The sequence below is a fragment of the Ochotona curzoniae genome, unplaced genomic scaffold (assembly GCF_017591425.1).
Source record: "Ochotona curzoniae isolate NIBS_2020 unplaced genomic scaffold, NIBS_Ocur_1.0 contig_1302, whole genome shotgun sequence".
Taxonomy (NCBI): domain Eukaryota; kingdom Metazoa; phylum Chordata; class Mammalia; order Lagomorpha; family Ochotonidae; genus Ochotona; species Ochotona curzoniae.
In genome coordinates, this window is record NW_024465035.1 from 6064060 (window position 1) to 6085484 (window position 21425).

Sequence of the window (21425 nt, forward strand, 5' to 3'; positions counted from 1 at the left end):
GAGCTACCGGAGAAATCGGACTTGAGGAGTCTGATCCTTTAGTAAATCCCATCTCCTCCGCCACAGTCTCGTTTCTGTTCACAGGAAACCAGCCAAGAGAAACTGTCCCTATGTGATGTCCTTCCATGTTCCACTATTGCAACTATCCAACACACACACATGCAGGCACGAAGGGCTCCAAACGGCAGCCCCACTTTGGTTTAAATTCCTCAGCTGCTGTGTGACACCGCCATGACCCAGCGGGAAGATTTTTTCCCAGACATGGGACACAAAGTCCCAAAGGAGTGGGAAAGGCATTGTTCACGAACACAACACTCACAGTGGCTGAAGGACCGCCCTGGCACAGCACCCAAGGCTCTGAGCCCAGTGTGCTTGAGACCTGCAACCCATGGGGGATGCTCCTAGCTTCAGCGCCTGGCTCTCTCTTCCAGCCAGTGCAGACTCTGCAAGGCAATGGTGATGGCTCAAGTGACTGCATTCCTACCACTCACCCAAGACACCTGATTTGAGTTCCTGGCTTCTGGCTTTGGTCCTGGCTCCTGGGGGCACTGAAAAAAGTGAACCAGTGTGTGGAAAAGCACACTCTCTTTTCTCTGAAACAATTTTGTTAAATTTTTTATTTACTTGAAAGGCAGAATTACAGAGAAAGAAAAAGACAGACACAGGGAGCAGTGGAACAGAGAGCTCTTCCATCTACTGGCTCACTCTCCAAATGGCTACTCCAGCTGGGGCTAGGACAGGCCTAAGCTAGAAGCTCAGAGCTCCTCACAGTTCCCCCACATGGGTGCAGGCACCCAAGCACCTGTGGGCACCTTCTACTGTTTCCCAGGCTCATCAGCAGGGATCTGGGTCAGAGAAGGAAAACCCAATCTCGAACTCACGCCCACACGGGATTGCCAGCATCACAGGGGAAGTTTAACACTCTATGCCACAATGCCAGCCCCTGAAATTGTCTTCTTTAAAAACCCTGTATTCTCATCTTTTCTTTGCCCTGACACAAGATGTTGCCTTTCTTGTTGACATCCTTCATGCCCAGCGCAGTCTCGGTAACACAGCAGGTGCTGCCAGCATTTGCTGGATCGACCTGAGCCAGACCAGTGGCTAGGGGCAGGCTGAGCAATTGTTTGCTCAGTGTCTGCCCACCCACACCTTGCTAAGGCTGCCCAGTGGGGAGAAAAGGAAAAGACAGCTGACTCTGAGGCCTTGCCTGGGGCACAGGAACCCAGAGGTGGCATAGGAGCTGGGCAGACTGTATGCAAGGAGGCCTGAATTTGAGAGTGTGCAGGGAGCTGGCTGGAGGTCCGGAGCCCGAGGAGCTGTCCAGCCTGGAGCGAAGCAAGAGTTCAGGGTCCTGTCTGAGTGTGGGCTCCTCAGGCTGGATGTGGGAGGAGGGTGAGTGGCTGAGCACCAAGTGAGAGCGATAATGGTGCTGGAAGGGAAGACCAAAGCTCTTCAGTGGGCAGAGAGGGCAGAGAGGGCAGCGGGTGCTACGGCTTCTCCAGCCAGTCTCCTCCTAGACAGGTAGATGGGCCTGCTGGGCCCATGCGAGGGCAGCATACCAGGCAGCAGGGCAAGGCCAGCATGCAGGTGCCAGCTGGCTGTGCAGAAATTAGGAATGCTGTAAGGCTCACAGCTTTGGGCCCAAGTCCTAGAACAAACAAGGGCCTCTCGTCTCCATCACCACCTGTGTCTCTCCTGCCCTGCGCAGGATGGAACAGCAGAGGCCAACACCCAGATGCATGAGGGGATTTATGAGAAATTATGAGGCTACACAGAGCCATGCAGAGAGGTCTTCAAACCCCAAGCCTTGGGCTCCTTCCTAAATCCTAAAGAGGCTAATGTATTGGGCAGGGGAGTGAGAACTCAATGGCTGCTTGTCTGAGGGTGTGACAGGCCCCAAAGCTGAGAGCAGGTGGCAGGTCTGGGAGGCAGGGCAATGGAGGAGGACCTCCATCAAAAGAGCACTCCTTATATCTTTTAGCATGAGCTGCCTGCCAAGGTCAACCCCCATCGCCAGCCAGGAACTGTTGCAGCAGGACGGCTAGGGGCTGTCTGGTATTTACAAGAGCTTGCTCCACCTACATGCAAGAAGGAAAGGACAGTGCTTGGAAGAGGTTTTTATGATTAGCCTAGCGACAGAATATTCTAGAAAATCTGTCTGGCTGCCTTGTTTCTCAGATAGGAAAACTGCAGCAGCACAGACACTGGGGCTGCCCCTGCAGAGCTCAGGAGTGACCTCCAACCCACAGGAAACCCCCACCCTCCCTAACCAGAGCAGGAAATCAGTCACTGAGCAGGCAGAGGGACTCGCCACGCCACCCTGGGCAAGGAAGACACCACCCTGGGGGCCCCCGCGCCGTCTGCTCTAGTTCTGGAGGAGAATCCCCGGGAAATCCCAGTGTGGGCAGCCGCTGGGGAGATTCCGCCACACAGCCCCTTCCTCCCCCTGCACGACCATGAAATAAATGAAGTGAAGAGAAGAGGAGAAGGAGAGAGACTCCCCCTGGGTCTTTTGTAATTGTCTGGCTCTGATTGCCTATTTAAACCCACCTGGTACAAACAGCAATAAAACAACACTTCACCCTCCTGGGGGTGGGATGGGGGAGCCGTATGAGCAAGGCAAGCCCCTGGCTGCATCGCAGTGGGTCGGCCAGGCAGGCCTCATGTGCCTGTTTTCGGGGTGATATGAGTGGACTTCCCAGGGAAGGAAACGCAAAGACTCTCCAGGAAAAAGATTAGGAGAGAAGCTGGGGTCTGGCGAGGGTCATGACCAACGAGGGCAGGGTGGGAGTGTGGATGTCCGGCCATCCAGTCGGCCAAAGGCTGCGGCTGGAACAAGAAGTGTAACCACGCAAGGCTAGCGCAGTACCTCTCTTATCTCCGAAGCAGCTACCATGGCAAACTGTTGGGAGGGGACACTGGAGCAACAGCCAGAAGGATTCAGACCAGGGCTCTCTGGGGCTGGGGAGGGGTCCGCATCACCTCACATCATGACCCGCACCTGTCCCCAACCAAACTGCATGGTCACAGGCAAGCCCTGTGCATCTGTCAGCTGAAGGGCGGTGCACAGGCCTTGACTTCGCCACAAGGAGGGAGAGCATCGCTGAGGGCTAAGGGGCCAACTCCCTGTAGATGCAGGGCACCTGCAGCCCAGCCTGGGTTAGAGAAACCTAGAATACCCCTGCCTGACCCATGCCATACCCCAATCCCTTGACTCTTGGCTGACACCTCCTGAAACACATCCAGCCACCCTCGTTCTCCACGTGGCCTGCTGGATAGCAAGAATGGTCTCCCAAGGTGATACACACGGCCTAAGGCACCGATGTCGTGGTCACCATTCAGCCACAGGGCCGGGCAGGAGGTGGGGGCCCGCAGGACAGGGACAGGCCATCAGACACAGCTCCCTCATCAGCCACTCGCATCGGGTCAGCCATAGAAGGCAGGAAGTCTAGAAGGACTTGGGGAGTACGGCACCCAGTCTTTCTCCGCATGAGGATGAAGAGTCCTACGTTAAGACCTGGACATACCTCAGACCGAGAGAAGACTCACGTGAAGGAAGAACTCCACTCGAGCACATCCTTAGCCCGGACCCGGGCACTGCCTGATGAAACCCTAGTTCGAATCCTTCCACAAGAGCCGCAGCTCCAGTGTCTCCCTCTCTAAAAACCAGCTTCTGAATGAGTCCCCAGAATCACCACCGATCTTCTGAAAATACACCGTGGTGACCACAGAAATTTCTGCTGCTTTCTATCCTCAAAGTGTAAATTGTTCCCTGTTAGCAAGAGGCTAATCAGTGCATAGCTGTGCCTACATACTTACTCCCTGAGAACGGCTCTGCAGGCGGCTCTGCTGGGTCACTATCTAGTCCATACAGGGCCTGGCTCGTGCCTCGCCGGGGACTGTCCTCACTGTCTTCCTCCGCTGAGGCCAGCTGTGCGGCTGAGTCTTGGCCAGGCTCCAGGCTTTGGTCCATCTCTGTGGGAGATCCACCCAGGTCCACAGCCCCTGGGTTCTCATGCTCCAGTGATGACGTGCAGACATCATGCGTGCTCTCTGTGTCTCCGGCTTGTGCAGTGCTGTTGGCCTTGGACGTGGCAGGGCTGTTGCCCACTGAGCCTGTAGGGGCACGGTACTGGGGTATAACACCAACAAATTTCAGGCCCTGACTTGCAGCCTCCTGGACCTAAAAGGGAATAAAAGGAAGGATGAGATGGTCTCTTCAAGGGTCAGACGCAGCAGGCGCAGCAGGCACAGAGCCTTGCTGGAGTCCCGGGTTGAGCCAGTGTGAACATGTATAAGAGCAAGCTGGTTGAGCCTCCATGCACCTGCTCACGACAGCACCTGCACGCCCTACGGTCCTGATGAAGACACAGAAACTTGTCTTGCTTTGTCCTACTCGGGGAAAGTAAAGCTTTTGATTTCTAAGGACTGGATCCACCTCTCTTTGAAACAGGACATCAGCCCCTAACGTGTGTGATTTTTTGTTTGTTTTTAATGAGCGTAGGAAAAGGTTCTATTTGAAACAGAGTTTGAAAGAGGAAGTTCATTTTTGGCAGTGCTTATTTTTTTTTTTTAAATTTTTCTTCTGATGAATCACCCACTTCTTACCAATGCAGCACAGCTACATAATCATATACCAACTGGCAGGTGTGTTTTATCACCCAAAGGGCTTTCTTTGTAGATGACAGCTTGGGTACAGAGGGGCAGTGGTGGGGAAAAAAAATCAACCACCATGTACACTGTAGGTCCATGAACACGTATGTGTCTGTTCACACACTTACGGTTGGGTTAACTCACTCTTCAAAAATTAAAAGCAAAACTACTTAAAGTCATCCTTCCCATTCCCAAAATTCATTTTTTTAATCCAGCAACCTGATACCAATGGTTCTAGAGATTATTTTGGAATGTATCTAAAAGACAGAATATACAGAGTTTAGAAGAGTGGGAGGGACTGTTTGGAATAGTTACTAGCCCACTGGATACCCACATCTCATCCCAGAGTTCCCATGTTCGATTCCAGCTCCGCTCCTGCATTTAGCTTCCTGCCACTGTACACCCTGCCAGGCAGCTGGCGAGGGCTGAAGAAGTTGAGTTCCTGACACTCCCATGGCAGACACAGACTGAGTCCCTTGCTCCTTCTGCCTGGTGCAGCCTCGGCTACTGCAGGCATCTAGGGAGGCAGTCAGTAGACGGGGCATCCCTGTTCATCTGTCTCCTGGCTTCTCTCTGCATCTCTCTTTCAAATAAATCAATAAAACTTCAACTGTAACACAAAGTTGGGCGATAATTACACCAAAAAGGACTTAGGGTAAGAGAAGTAACTATACAAAGTATAGTTCTGAAACAAGCAAGACCAGATTCTACAGTCATCAGATGAATGCGGCAAGGCTTGTGCTTTGCTAGCACCTGCTGCTGTACCTCACCTGTTGAAATAGGACTGACTGCCAGCCAATGACTGTCAACAGACTTTAAAGATAACTATACCAACAAGAAGTAATCAGCATTTACATTACAATCTTATATTTTTTAAAAAATCAAGATTCTAAACTTTATAGACCAGTGGTATGACTCCAGGTTAACATACATACAAACTATGCATGGAAACAATTACCAAAATGAAACACCACTGTATTCAGGGAGTGAGAATATGAGAATACAAGTAGTTTTTATCTGCTTGTTTGTAATTTTTTTAAAAAATCTATCTAATGAATATTCATATCACACTTAGAAATGAAACAAAAAAGTAAATACTTTAGGAATTGCTTTGGGGCTGCTGCTGGCTCTGCCATCACCTGCATTGCTAGTATTCAATATGGGTGCTAATTCATGCCCCTGCTGCTCCACTTCTTTTTTTCTTTATTTAAAAATGTTTAAAAAATATTGATTAATTTTTATTGCAAAGTCAGATATACAGAGAGGAGAGACAGAGAAGACAATCTTCTGTCTGATGGTTCACTCCCCAAACAGCCACAACCACTGGAGCTGAGCTGATCCGAAGCCAGGAGCCAGGAGCTTCTTCTGGGTTTGCCACTCAGATGCAGAGTTCCAAGGCTTTGGGCCGTCCTCGACTGCTTTCCCAGGCCACAAACAGGGAGCTGGATGGGAAGTGGGGCTGCTGGGACACGAATCAGAGTTCATATGGGATCCTGGAGCATTTCAAGACAAGGATTTTAGCCACTAGGCCACTGCGCCAGGCCCGGCTTCTCCACTTCTGCTGATCCAACCCTCTGCCAGTGTGCCTGGGCAAGAAGCAGAAGATGGCCCAAGTACGTGTGTCCCTGTCACTTATACTAGAGATTGGGAAGAAGCTTCAGCCTGGCCAGCACTAGGCATCGTGGCCATCTGGGAAGTGAACTAGCAGATGCAAGGTCTTTCTCTTCCTTTCTCTCTTCCTCTCTCTCTCTCTCTGTTACTCTTTCAAACAAGTAAATCAATGTTTAAAAGAATTGCTTACGGAGGCAATAAATGATGAATTTAAAGGTATTGAAAAAGTGGCATGACCAAAGTGATTATTTTGGTTTGAACAGGAGTTGAGAGCATTTTCTGCTGGAAGGATAGAGTAGTCAGAAATAGAATGGTGTAACACAACAGGAGGTGAGGAGTGTGGCAGAACTGGAGTATATCTGTCGTTTGGCAACACGTTAAAATCTAATTGCTTTTTCGAAATACTTTGCTAAATAAAACTTATTTGGTGACCAAGTCTGCCAGAGGTGTTGAAGGGTGAACAGGAGTTCCGCAGCTATATGAAGGTAAAGGAGAAAGCAAGGTTCCATGGGCGAATCTTGAGGTGTTCAGGAAACTTCTAGAAGTGCTTCTGAAATGAGGCTGGGAACTACAGCTCCCATTTGTCTTTGGAAATGTCTCCGGCAAACCCTGACTTCACTGTACACACCAGCGTCTCTACAACTTTCCCACCACAGGAAATCAAGGTCAAAAGAGACTGGGGGTCTGCAGGAAGAGATCTCCACCTGCTCCTGTTCTGTCTTAAACATCAATGCAGATCTTGTGTCCTGGACCACAGCACCGCCTGGCTGCAAAAGCACTGGAAAAGATGCTGAAACGAAATGCTCCCCCATCTCAGGCCTTTCAGGCAAACCCACATTCCAAGAGGAAGTATGCTATTGTAGAAGCCTTTATCTGCAGCTCTGCTGACTTGCTGTGGGTAATTCCTGTGAGCAGAATTAACAGGTCCAAGGATATTAACTTTTTAAAGGCTTGGCACAGCCTGCCAAATTGTTTACCAGAAGGGCGACTTGATTTTTTAACCAGAAGACCGCATTTAGATTTTATAAAAATCAATATTTGGCTAGACCCTGCAGGAATCACTCTCCCGGGCCCAGCATTGTAGCGACAACAGAGAATATTCTCATCCTGGGGGTGACACTGAGGCAGGCATTTCCAACAAGAGCAGTTTTACCGCCTGTACTGCCTCTGTTGACTGTCTCAGTTCTTCCATGACTGAGCCTGGGAGTGGAGGACAGGCAAACTAGGAATCAGTAAGCCTGGGAGGATGCTGTGAAAAGTCCCAGCCCAGCTTTCTGTGTCCCCTAAGCCCCCACAAACCAACCCACCAGAACCCAACCAAATGATGTCAGAGGTTTCATCTTTGCTATTAAAGATACAACAGCAAAGTGAACAAGAAAAGGGCTCCCTGGAAAGAACAGCCCATTGGTCCCTCAAAGGGCAGCCAAATGGTCAGCAGAGCAGGCCAGAGACAGGCAGAAAGACCTGGAAGCACTGTTTACAGCAGCACGGTAGGGCATTTTCTCCAAGGTTCACCCTTCCTCCTCTTTAACTGTTGGCAGCATTTTCTCTCTTACCTAGTGTCAGAAAACATGGCCACAGCGAACTCCTGAGATTTTCTGCTAATAGCTTATCCATCACAGATAGATTATGTAAAACTTCCTGGTTACCTACAACCAAAGATTCCAGAAAGGGCTCTAATTGACCCAGATTAATCAGATATCTACTTGTAGGACAATCAGCTTCAGCCAGGGCAGAGGGTGCCATCAAAGGAAATAACAACACAGCTGGGTTATGAGAACAAAGGCACCCAGAGAAGCAACAGCTGTAATGTCTTAAATATGGAATGTGCTCGTGACCCACATAGATTAAAATGAAGAGAATTTGAGGCCAATGTTACATAAGGGAACTGATACTTAGGCCAAACACCACCAAACAAAGCAATGTCGATTCTCTGTGGCCAACATTCTTTCTGCACGTCTCCTGTCTGCAGTCATGGTGTTCTTCCACTTCGCAGAGGGCAGGTTAATCTTGAGGTGTCTTAAGAACATCTTCTAGGGCCTGGTGTGGTGGCTCAACAGGCTAATCCTCCAGCTGCTAAGTGCAGGCATCCCATATGGACACTGGTTCCTGTCCCAGATCCTCCACTTCTGATTCAGCTTTTTGCTTATGACCTGTGATAGCAGTGGAGGATGGTTCAAGTCCTTGGACCATCCAGAAAGTCCCTATTCTCCCTGGATGTCTACCTGTTAGCAGAATTCAGCACATGTGTGGCTGCTGTACTCAGACAGGGGCCCTGAACAAGGCAAATAACTCAGCCCAAGAGACCTACCATCCTCTAAGTGGGAGCAAGGAAAGAAGACCTCCCCACCACCGAGAAAAACCTGCCCGCATGACTATAGGCTGCTGTTACAATTCAGTGCACACCCACAAAGGAAGTAGATGAAATCAAGCCTCAAAACACACTAGTCAAGAGACTTGGCTGGCAGTCCAGCAGGAGTTCAGCAATGTGTGCGGGACTTATCCACAGACCAACTATGATATGTGTAATACAGCCTCTGCCACAGGTGGAATCTGTGCAGACATGCACAGTTTTGGAGCAAAGAATTTCTGAAGGAGCAAGGCTAGTGGAAGTGAGAGGTAAAAATGTGCTGGGAGTCATGGGAGCACATGTTCAGGGGTCCTGGGCTGGAGGCCCACAATCAACAGCAAGCACTCACAGAGCACAGCAGCTCAGGTCCGACAGGGCTGCAAAGGCACTGCACCAGTCAACTGGCTGAATCCTGATCACAGAGGTACTAACGGGTGAGCTTTCTTTCATCCCCATGTTCCACAGTAGAAAACTGAAGCACACAGACAGGCTGGGCAATGTGCCCATGGTCAGAGACAGAGCTAGCAAGACTCAAACACCAACAGTCTGGGTAGAGCCCACACTTCTTTTTTTGAATAAGTATTTGTCAATTCTATTTTCTTTTTTTTTTTTTTTTGAAAGTGGGTAATATCATTGTTTCCACACTAATATAATCATTTTGCCCTGTATGTAGGGTTAGGGGAGTAACAAAGGGGAAAGCCCCACCCTACCTCCCACCCATCCCCCATCCCCAACATGAGGCGCGCTCCAAGGGTCCTGCTCATACAGTTTTGATAGTTCATCAGTTCTGGATTGCTGCCAATCTCTCCGTCCCAACCGTAATGAAACCTATTCAGAGTCCACTGGCTGACAGTCTCTTGATGGTTGGGGTTCCAAGATCAGCAGTTCAGTTGGAGAAATATCCAAAGAAACTTCATCTGAGTTGATCCCAGATCTGATTCTTGAGTGAGTTTGCTAGTACAGACTCCAACACTGTTCGTCACACCAATCAGCTTATGCATATGCTGGTCGTTGCGATTACTGGGTCCGTTCGGCTTCCAGCCCTGTCTTCCTTGTGAACCAATGGGTGTTGTAGTCCAGCTCGATTCTACCCACTTCATACTCGGTCTTCATGCAAACCAGTTGGAGCTGCAGCCTAGTTGAGGCGACTCCCCAAAACCCCTACCAGTTCTGCCCCCTAACCTGGTTCCCATGCTTGCCAGTATGCACTGCAGGCTTGTCCAGTCTGTCCCACATCCCAAGTAGCTCTCGCACACGTCAATGGACATTGAAGCCTGGTTCAACCCAACCAACCTATTATCCAGCCCATACACCCACTGGCAGGTGCCTTTCTGTCAAGCCACCCCTGCTCCTAGCCTGGGTTTCCTGCTGTCCAGTGAGGGTGGTAACCCTGAGGGAGGTGCCCACTATTTCCCTACTAGGCCACACCCACTCCTAGAGTATGCAGTCTCCAGGTAGTTTTGGCATTTGACTTGTCAGAATTGTAGAGCCCACACTTCTAACATTGCCCAGGGTTGTATCCATGGTCAGATACACTGAGCGTTAAGCCCTATCATGCAAACCCAGGGCTAGATCTCAGACAGGCCTGACGTTCACTGACACTGGACTTTACTCAGTAGGCAATGCGATGCAGTAACACAATCAGGTCTCCGCTATAGGAAACAGATCTGCCTGAGGACGCAGGAAGGAAAGCAGTGGGGGAGATAACACAACGAGTGGACAAGAGTCTAGGAGAATGGCCCAGGCCCAGAATGTACACGGGGACAGCAGGAGAGGTCATGAGGGTCCTTGGGCAAATGATGATGGCACAGCAGGCTCTGGCCCATGTGCAATCTCCAGGTGAGCTGGCTACGACTCTGTCTGATCAGCACTTGAAGTTCCTGCAGGAAGTCCCAACGTCCAGCGTTCACACGTTAACCACAGAGGTGAGAATTGGATTCTGGATTCTGCAAGCCAGTATCCTACAGGGCCATCCTGATCCTTGCACCACTGTCTTAATTGGCTGCGTTAGTCTGTGGTGAGGTGCTGACTTAAATCACCACAGTGAAGCCAAGAGCTGCAAGCTGAGGGAGCCGTGACATCCTGAGACACTCTGCATCCAAGACACTGGGTTTCCTGAGGAGTAGATGGGAGACCACAGGCACAGCCAGCAGCCTGCTGAGCAGATGGTACTACACCACTGGGCTCAGACATGTGCAGTCATTGGTGATCTGCTGTCCAAAGGGGAAACCATCTGTGATGACACTGGAGTGACAGCCAGGAGCTGGACACACAGTCCCCTCAGTAAACATGACCACGGCGAAGGCCCCCATGCACGGGTGACTGCCCCTGTCATCCTTCCCTGTCTAGCCCACAGTGACTTTTGCCATCACACCTGTCATATTCCTCCAGTCCACTCAGGGCCATACAAGCAAGGCTGCAAGTCAGCTCTCCATGCTGTGGCCACCCAGCCGGCCTGTTGTCCCCCACATTCATGTTGGCCATTGGTCTTGAAGATTCCTTCAGAACATTTCATGGCTCTCCTGGGCCCCCCACCTGCCACATTCCTTCACCATACTCTAGCTATGACCTAAAGATGAACTGGGGGTGGTTTTTGAGAAGTCTTATCCACGCGTCCTTGTGGTCACCAAGCAAAGTAGCACCTGATTTGCACACCGCCCCAAGAGATGGGGGCCCAGCTCTGCTACTCAAAAAACCCACACCGGCTTCTATGTCTGACCATTGCCAGGAAGGCTATGTGCACTGTGAACAAACCAGAGGCCCATAAAGAGCCCCTCCCACACTGACTGGCTGCCATGTGCATCTCTGATTCACCATCTTTCAGCCCTCAAGGAGTCCAGGACAGCTGACGGCCTCCTCCTTCTACAAATACGCTCCTACCCAAGGGCACCATCCACTGTCAGCCACTGGCTTGCTGGGCATTGGGCGAGCAGAGCCGGATCTGGGGATTCCGCAATTCCTCCAACCAGTTCTGAGGTGTTCTCTAACAGCCAAGACTAAATGCAGGTCATGGGGCTCGGGTCCTCCAATTTTCTAGAGGACCCAACTCCACTGACACCTGCTTTTATTATTTAAATCTTTCTCTTCTGGCAATAGCTACCCCGCACACAATCAAACTAAAGTTTTCTTAACCCTATAAATGGAAGAAAGCAATCAACATCAATAACAGAGAGGAAGCCCCTTCCACCTGCATCCCACCTCACTGACTACTGTGGGGACTGGTGCCCCAGCTGGGTTCAGAGACCTCTGGCTACACTTAGTCCAAGCTCTTGTCTTCCTGCACTTAGGAAATCAAACAGGAGGAAAGTAGGACTGACAGAGACAGAACACACCCAGATGTGACTGGGGGAACCCTCAAGAGTGGCTGAAGTCACTCTTTTACGGATCAGAGTAACACTGGGAGCAGGGCCTGACTGAATGCTTGGAGGCAGCCGAGCTTGGGCTGGGGATCTCCAGGCGAGTGCCACTGTGGTTGATACCTGATGGAATGTGAATGGTGCCACTCAGTGAGCGGCATGCCTGGGAGTGAGCATCTTGAGATTGCACCAGGACGAAGCAAGTGATGGAGTCTGGGCAGTGAGTACAGCCGAGGCAGCCCTCAGCTGCTCGCCACGCAAAAGCCACCTGCCTCACCCACGTCAATATCCTGTCTAGGCTCTGCACATCCCACCTCTTCCCCCTGACTTGTGCAGTGCTTCCCTCGGATGGCCACTCCAGCAACCTCAGACCCTTACAGTCCTCACCACCATCCCCTTTGTGGTGCCCACGGTAGGAACCATCATGGCTCTTGGCATCTATTCTGCCCCTCGGTGGGCTGCCTCCTCCATGAGGGCCCATGGCACCTAGACAGGTCTCTCACAGAGGTAACGCAAGGTGAGGCAGACAGTTAGAAGGAGTGTCGGACCCCTGCGGGAACTTCCTGCTAATGCAAGACCCATGACCTCTTGGCTTGGCCCCCCACCCCCTTGTTCTGAAGATAAATAGTGTTCCTGGTTGGACCAGGCTTGAGCTAGTCTGGAAGGGAAAGCCTGACCTGGAATGACCTACAGCTCACTATACACTCACTATAGTGAGTATTATAATGTACTATGCTACATAATACTATATATTATATATTACTATATAGTATTATAATGCAGCATGCTACGTGCCACAGCCACAAGCCTGCCATGACTGGACACATCAGACAAGGAAGAGTGAAATGGGGTGGCCACTGGAGTCCAGAACATGACCATTCCTCCTTTCTCTGGATGGAGTTCCCCCTTCGCCAAGAAACCCATATATTGTTAAACAATGTTTCTGAGATGGAGCCATGGCTCTCCTAGTAGCCCAGCTATGGAGCATACATCTGTGCTTTCTACAGCTCACTCCTGGATTCCTTATCGAGGTGCACGTATGTGTGTGCGCACACACACACACACACACACATACACACACACACCACCTGGGTACTGGGCACAACTCGCTCACTCACTGCCTAGTGCCCAGTTGAGGCACCTATGTTCACCGTTTCACAGCATCCCATTTGGAATGAAAACCCAAGTCCAACCCTGGTACGAGTTCCACTTCCAATCCAGCTCCCTGCTTCAAGCACCCGAGAAAGCAGCAGACAGCAGCCCATGCCCTGAGACCCCTACTACTCATGTGAAAGACCTGGCTAAAGTTCCAGGCTCTTAGTCTGATCCCTGCTATTACAATCATTTGGGGAGTGAACCAGTGGATGGAAGACCTCTTTCTTTCTCTCCATATTTCCCTGTCACTCTGCCTTCCACCAAATAAATAAATCTGCTTTGAAGAACTGCCCAGTCACTGGCCGCTGCCCGAGGGCTGCTTTCCCAAAGGCACTAAAACCTCAGACAAGCCAACACACTCCCCTCCGATAAGCAAAGCCAGCTGCACTTCTAAAGCTGCCCACATTGACAACCATGATTTTACAAACTGGTGATCCCAGTGACCCTGGAATGACAAACTTGGGGCCATGCACCTACCTCAGGGGCTTGTTGCTATTAAGACTCCTGAAACATCCTGGAAAACCAGTTTTCGTGTCTTCATGGAACTCAAATCAGCGCCACCGTTACATGACGGAAGGCGAAGGAACGTAACTGGGAGCAGATGTCTCCCTTCACACCACGCTGCTTTTAACATCCAGGATTCGGGACTTTTTTCCCCCACCCTCCCCTGATTTACACAGACTCCCAAAACATTCACAAGAGACACTTTAACAGAATAGGAAGATGGTGCAGCCACGTACTAAGATCATGACTTTAACCCTTGGTTTAAGATCTTGTTCTATGCCTCAACCCACAGACCAACAAAAATACAACACAAGCCTAACAGTGTTTGAAGCTCTGATGGTAAACAAAGTAGTCAGACTAAGTACCGGGGCTGGTTTTCATTACAATGAGCTACAGAAATGAATGTTTTATTATTCTTGTGTAAATACCCTGGAGAAGCCAAGCCATTTTTCTGGAAGATGAAAATGTTTTGAGAGAGTTCAGATCTTATGAAGATAATGTAACCCATTTGAGTAACAAATAAGGGTTGTTTTTGTTGTTGTTGTTTTTTATGGTGGTGGGGGAGGTGTAGCTACAACTGTTGAGAATTATAAAGCTAATGATTATTTCCAATGTCCAATAACCCCTTATATAGAATCTTCAACTCCTTCCATTTCTCGGTTCCTTTGTTATTTTCTTTATATTCTGAGTTGTGTTCTTTGAGCAGGATGCACTGAAAACGTACACAGCGTGAGTGAATTTATAGAAGTGGAAGGTTCTCAGGATGGCTCCTACCACTCTCTCACAGCAAAAATCTGCTAGAACCTCAGCATTCTGCCACCAAAAGTAGAGTCAAACTCCATCCCCCTCCTTAAACCAGTAAGGGTCACTGGTCATTGTGATGGCCTCAACTGCTGAGAGTCTTTCAAGGAACAATCCCATTGTTCCAATGGGATGGTTGTCCGTCGAACCCAGCTGTTGTATTTTCAGGAGGTCCAAGAACTCTATGGAAAAACCTATAAGCCTGAACCAACAGGAAAGTCATCCGAAAGTGCATACTCCTGGGCTCCATCAAGTCACATAGCTGACTCCACGGTGGGCTGAGATCAGCCACCAGCACAAAGTCCTGACCAAGAGGCAGATCTGTGTGCAAAAATAAATGCCTGGTACTGTTCTAAGCCTATGGGATAACTTATCACACAGCAGCAATCTCTTAAACGATAGCAATCCTCGCTAATTCCTATCTGTGTGGAGCCCTGCCCAGATTCCATAAAGATCCACAGCCTTTATAAAAGATGTGGCAAGCAGCGGGAATGTCAGCAAAGACAACACAACTGCTCCCCTAAAGCGGTCCTTTAGGGACCTGCTTTAATAGAGACGCAACAACCATTTGTCATTAGCCTTTCGGTTTGTGTTGATGGTGTATACACTGCCAGGACCACAGGTATCCATCCTGCAGGTAAAATAAACGCACCACGGCAACATGACTTCCATTATTCATTGACTGAACAGACCTGCAGGCAAACTCAGGCTTGGCTCTTGTTTATCACAAGTAACTAATGTGCAGAGCATGAATTAATGATGATGCTTTATCATTCAAGAGCCACGCAAATGATGCCCGCATGCCTGCGCAGCCTCGGGGTCAGAAAGGGTCACAGATACGCCTGTGCTTGTAGCTAAGGAAAAACTCACCTGCGCTCCAAAGGCAGCGCAGAGACACGCCCACAGCCCTCCCGCGGGCGCCTGCAGAGTCAGAGCGGCAAGCAGATTGCATTCAAAATGGAAAGTTGCTGGAAAGAATGCCTCTCCCCCATCAAAATCAAGCCTCATTTGCACCAGGCACCATGCAAACATATTAAAGGTCCCCTGTCTCTTCAGGAGGATTTATTCTCACTTCTACCCCTTGTAACTTCTGTATCGCAATGCTAAGCTTGCTTTCACAACACTTCTTGATGACCTTCTGCACACAGTGACATCACTGTGACCCCCACTCTACTCTCAATGCACTCCGGCCCCTTCTGAAACACAAGCTGGAGTCTCGTGTCCACCATGGCCGCTGGTGGTGGCAGGCTTGAGGTCACTGAGTGCAGTCCTCGTGACTGAACAGAAGTGGCCTTGCAGCAGGGGGCAGACAAGAGGACAAGCTTCCATGTCCTTACCAGTCTCTTACCATGTGATTTCCTATGCTGCCTGGGACTCTGCCAACATGAGAGCCACCAAAGATGTGGCCCCTCTATCAGGGACTGGAACTGTGAGCCAATACATACATCTTTCCCTTATACCTTAGCCTTTTGGTGGTGCGGTGTTATGAGCAACACAAACAACAGACAAATACACCCACCAATAACATCCCTGTCAGCCCCACCACTCACACCCCATGCCCCCCACTCACACCCCGTCAGTAACATCCCTCCACTCATAACATCCCCCCCACTGCAACTAATAATAGCTCTTCCCCCCAACACTAACACCCTGTCACTCCCACCAATGACATCCTAAGTACATGCCTCCCTTCTAAAACCCATAAATGCTGCCAGCAGGCTAACAGAACTGAAAATGTCGATTGGGAAGTAATTAATTAGATGGGAAATTTCAGTTTCACTCTATATTTTCTCTTGGTGCTTGCACTACATTTACAACCGTCAGTTACAAACATCTTGAGTTCCGCTTACGGATTACAGCACCACCCCCCTGGATGGTAATCTAGCCTATTTTTCATTCTTTTAAACACTTAAGAAGTCAGAAGTGAGCCAACAAATGAATCATTTAAAGTTTAGATTTTTCTCACAACAGATTTTTTCCATTGGAGTGTCAGAAGGCAATGTTTATTTTTAAGTTAAAAACACACACACACACACACACACACACACTTTGTAAAAATAATAGTGCTGATACTGAGCTCCAATTACACTCATGGGACAGTTACGAATCAATCAAGACACATTGCTGTTTTGGTGGCTGAGATTCCAGGGGGCGCTCAGATTTGCCCGGACAAGTCCACAGAAAGAGGACATCCAGCTAAAATTCGACCGGCCGTGTGCCAACAAGCCCTGATCCAACACGCTTCTTGGACAATGACCAGGGACGATCACTGAACCAAGGATTGAGCTGGGCCTCCAACCACAGCAGAGCCACAGGCAGACAGGGGAAAAAATGAAGTGCTCCCCAGTCCTGAAGTGCCTATCTAAGTTACCAGGAAGTGGGTTGCCTTTACTGGAACCAAAGATTCTACAAGGAGGCTTGCTAAGTTCCAGACCCCTCCCTCCCCGCTGGAGGAGGTGGGACAGTTTTGGTAACTGTGGGTGCTGGGTCCAAGCGAGCTTTCTGTGCCCCCACCTTCCCCAGCAACCCACCACCCACGCACTCGCTGGCCTCAAGTCTCCGGGTGCTTTGACTGCAATGCTCCCAAAAGCACAACAGTGGGGAACCTCCTGGGCCTTGCACTCCAGTCACCCTGGCTCTCCAAGCCCTCAGAGAAGATTCCACACAATTGCAAGCAATAAAAGTGAAAGGTTCCAGCGATGGAGGGGAGAGACAGCAGATGGCCTGCCAGGATAAACGCTGTGTCTCCGGAGACACCCCACCCTGCACACGTCTCGAGGGGAGGCCGAATTCCCACACTCGGGCTTTGCGCTGCAGCGGGCGCAGACGGAGCCCGGCTGACAGGAGCGTGGCTGGGGCGGGGGGTGTCAGCACCTCCCGCCACGCACACGGGGAGCTTCAACCTGGGCTGTAAACCCGTCAGCTGACACATGTGTTCCCTGACAGCGCATAATTAGCACCCCACGCAGATCCCATTCCCTCAAAAGCATCCAGCTATACTTCGTAAACTCTCCTGGTGCCCACGGCAGACCTCACACGCGTCAGCCTGTTTGCTGGGGAGCAGGAAGTGAAGGTTGACTCCACCAGCGCCAAGCACCCCAAACCCTGGCACAAGTCACCATGAGGTAGAACAAAATGAGAAAGTCAGCGTGTCTTAACACTCTTCTTCCTCATCTTTCAAAACATCTGTTCCTTCACCATTCTCATGTCTTGCAAGCTCTGGCAGTAAGAGACTACTTTTAAGCTTGTGGGAAAAGGCAATTAGAAGATAGGTTTGGGGCAGGCATTGTGGAGTGGCATGTTAAACTGCTATTTAGGAGGCCCACATTCATTTCCAAGCGCCAGTTCGAGCCCCGGTTCCTCCACTTCGGATCCAGCTTCCTTGTCATGTACTTAGGAAAGCAGCAGGTGAGTCCAGCAGGTGCTTGGACCCCTGTCACCCTTACACAGGACCAGGATGGAGTTCCAGGGTTCTGGCTTCAGCCTGACCCAGTGTTAGCTGTTGCAGGCTGTTTGGGCCAATGGATGAAAAACCCTCTCTCTCTGTCTTTCAGGTAGGAAAACTGAAGTTTTTGGCACGAAGAATTTTCACATGCATGAGCAGGTTTTGCATAAGACACATTTTCTCTGAGGTTTTTGAAGGCCCCTTGTATTATGGATTTCAAAATGTTGGCACCAAAATATTCTCATCTGATTTCACTGGCTGTGAACTTTCTCACACACAGATTCTTATCCTTTCATTTCATAATTACTGAGTACTGACTCCATGGCCCACACCGCTGTCAGCATGGACGAGAGGACGCAAGAAGCATGGTCAGCAGGCAGTTGGTACCCTAGGAGCTGACAAGAACAACATGTAGAAAGGAAACAGGGGGGTAAGGGAATCAGAACTACCAGGGCAGAGAATCGCAAGGGCTAAACTGCCCTTTAAAAACCGGAGGGGTGGTGGGTACTGTGGCACAGCTGGTTAGGCTGCTGCGTGGGATGCCTGGAGCTCACACTGGAGTGCTTGGACTCAGTCCTGCCTCTGCCTCGAACCCAGCTTCCTCCTAGTGCACCACAGGCAGGCACAGACAACAGCTGAAGTACTCAACCTCTTGCCACGCACGTGGCCAGTGAGACAGGAGCTCCTGGTTCCCGACTTCCTCCTGGTTCTGGCTGTTGCAGGCATCCGTGGAGCGAACCAATGGATGGAAAACACACCTGTCTGCCTCTCCCTTACTGTGTCATTTTGCCTTTCAAAAAGACAAATGAAAAAAAATGAAAAAGCAAGTCGGGCATAACATGCCACCTAGGACACCCATATTCCATGCCAGAGTGCTGGAGTTTGAGTCCCAGCTCTCATCCTGACCCAGCTTCCCACTAACATAAACCCTGGGGGGCAACGGTGACAGCTCGACGACGTGGGTCCCTGCCACCCAGGTGAGAGACCCAGACTCCCAGCTCCTGGACTTGACCCCACCCCAGCCACTGCCGGTACCTGGGAAGTAAATCAGCAAGAGCAAGTTGTGTGTGTGTGTCCTCCCAGCTCTCTGCTTTTCAAATAAAAAAAATTCTTAAGAATGAAATGATAAATAAATAAACAAATAAAAGCAAAGCACAAATTCTACATGCAAATGAACACAAGCAAGCCCTTCAATATGGAGCATCTCACAGATCTAGTGTTGAGTAAAAGATGCCATTCAGATACGCAGGAGGCGCTGCTGGGCTTCATGGATGGTTTGTGTGAGGGGGTGGTGACTGCAAGAAAGGGCCCAGCTGTGGGTTCTGTCCTACTTGCTCACCTGGGTGTGAGTTACCCAGGTGTGTCTAAGGAACTGTACACTGATACACGCCCCTGGATTTATTTATGCTATCTTCCATAAAACAGACACCTCTCCTTCCCTCCCCTCTTCTCCACATCTCTCTCTCTCAACAATGCAGAATCAGTGGTTCCACCAAGGAGGCTTCTCATTCACACATGAGCTGAATGAGAACCAAAAAAAAAAAAGCACCCCAAAAAACCAAAACACAACTTACATGCTCATGAGGCACACGTACAGCTTAGCAAACAGCGTCATTCATGGGCTTGGAAGGTGCTGGGTCCCATTGTGGATGAGCAGAACTCGGATGAACTTGAAGCCTGTGCCAGAGGACCAAGCTCATCCCGTGACACCAGACACCGAGGCAGAGATGCAGGACAGCCCGCAGGAAGCAAGCTTGTGTTAAACACCAGGGTGGAGGGGAAACACTACTCGCAAATTCACACATTTTATACAACTTTAAATACGCATGTATAGCTAAGTTAATTATTACTATTACATGCAGAAAGGTAATCACTTCAAGTATATTCCTAAAAGGCCTTATGTTAAAGCTACGCCAGAAATTAAACAGAAAAAAATTTTTCATGGGGAAAAATAGAATTTTCTTTTGTAAGAAAGGCAGAGTTACATAGAGAGAGAGAAGAGAGCTAGAGAGTCCCTGGTTCACTCCCCAAATTGCCACAATACCCACAGACTTGGGTCACATTTCTCTGCTTTCCCAGACATGTTATCAGAGAAGCTGGATCAGAAGTGGAGCAGCAGGACTCAAACCAGAGCACGTGTGGGATGGTGGCACTGCAGGTGGCAACTTAATCTATCACACCACAACGCGGGTCCCAGATTTCTGTAGTATGTGAATGTTTTGTCTAAATGTCCAGTTACTCATGTTGTTCTGTGACACAATCTCCCGTGGGACTGACAAAACTTGGAATCACAAGGGTTTGTGTCAACTCAGAGAACACAAAAGACAGAAAAGGGCCGAAATACATGACATGCTGCCCAAGACGACAGCCAGTCGCCACCTGCAGCTGTGAGGCAATTACAGCAGAGCCGGCCTTTCAACGCTAGTCTTCTTTTTTAAATGAAACCAAAGAGCTGGGTTTTCAACGCTGTTCATTTTGTAAAATTTATTTGCAGTTTCTTAGTTGAAAGGCAGAGAAAGCAATGTTCCATGTGCTGATTCTCTGATTCCCAAATGCTACAGCAGCCAGGGCTGGCACAAGCCGATGCCAGGGCCCTGAAACTCCATTGAGGTCTCCCACTGTGGGTGGCAGGAGCCCAGGTAGTTGAGCCACTATGTGCTGTCTGCCAGAGCGTGCGTTAGCAGGAAGCTGGACTGGAAGCCAATCACAGCTTAATCTACAATGTCAAATGCCCACCCCCAGCTCTAATCTCAAAATGGAAGCATTGTGAAATACTTTCCTGTTAAGCACAACTTTATTTTGTAGGATAGTTCACTTTGCTATCAAAAATCATGTGTCCAAACTGAGATGTAATACCAGTGACCATGAATTCTGAAGACTGACTTGGGAAAAGGCCCCAATTTGTCATTGCAAAAATCTCTTGTTCCATGCTTAAAAGTTGAAATCTTAGTTGAAGTGACATATTCTACTAGGGTTCTCTCTTGCTTTTATTTTTAATATGGCTATGAGCAAATTTGAAATCCATATAGGTGGCTAAAAAGTCATATTTCTGTTAGATGGACCCACCAAGCAATAACGGCAAGACCTAGAATTAGAGGCATGGGGGAAGAGACAGAGGAAAAAAAGGAGAAATTAAAGCCGGAGAAAAGAATGTATTTGAAGCTCTGATGAATGACTGTGACGGAAGAAGTCCAGGGCTGGGGTGAGTCGAGAGGGCAGACAGTGGGAGCTGGGGCACCGACAGGCTAGCATATCTTGAAGAGACAGCACGGCAGGCGCGGGCTAGGATTCACAGCTGTCAACAAATTCTACTGCCCTAGTTTTTGCTGACTATGTGTTGGAAGCAAGCTATGCCTGTTATCAAAGAAAAAAAAAAGACACATACCCAACACATGTCTTTCTAGGGTGACAAAAGACAGAGAGGAGGGGGTTCTTAATTGGCATGCTACAAATCTTGCCTCTGCTAAGAGGCCCCAGAGGGCATTACACTACACAGTTATATCTCAGGCATCGATGCCAGGAACACTCGTGTCAGTATAACCAAAAAATA

At 49.5% G+C, this 21425-nt stretch overlaps 1 protein-coding gene across 3 annotated transcripts in view; it reads right to left on the reverse strand.

Moving 5' to 3' along the window:
* The window catches only part of RFTN1 (raftlin, lipid raft linker 1), a 167491-nt gene that overhangs the window by 48484 nt on the left and 97582 nt on the right, over nt 1-21425 (reverse strand). For all 3 annotated transcript variants that reach the window (XM_040963354.1, XM_040963337.1, XM_040963346.1), the window contains exon 5: nt 3820-4183. In XM_040963354.1, coding sequence (XP_040819288.1) covers nt 3820-4183 — 364 coding nt within the window. The remainder of the gene's footprint in view (nt 1-3819; nt 4184-21425) is intronic.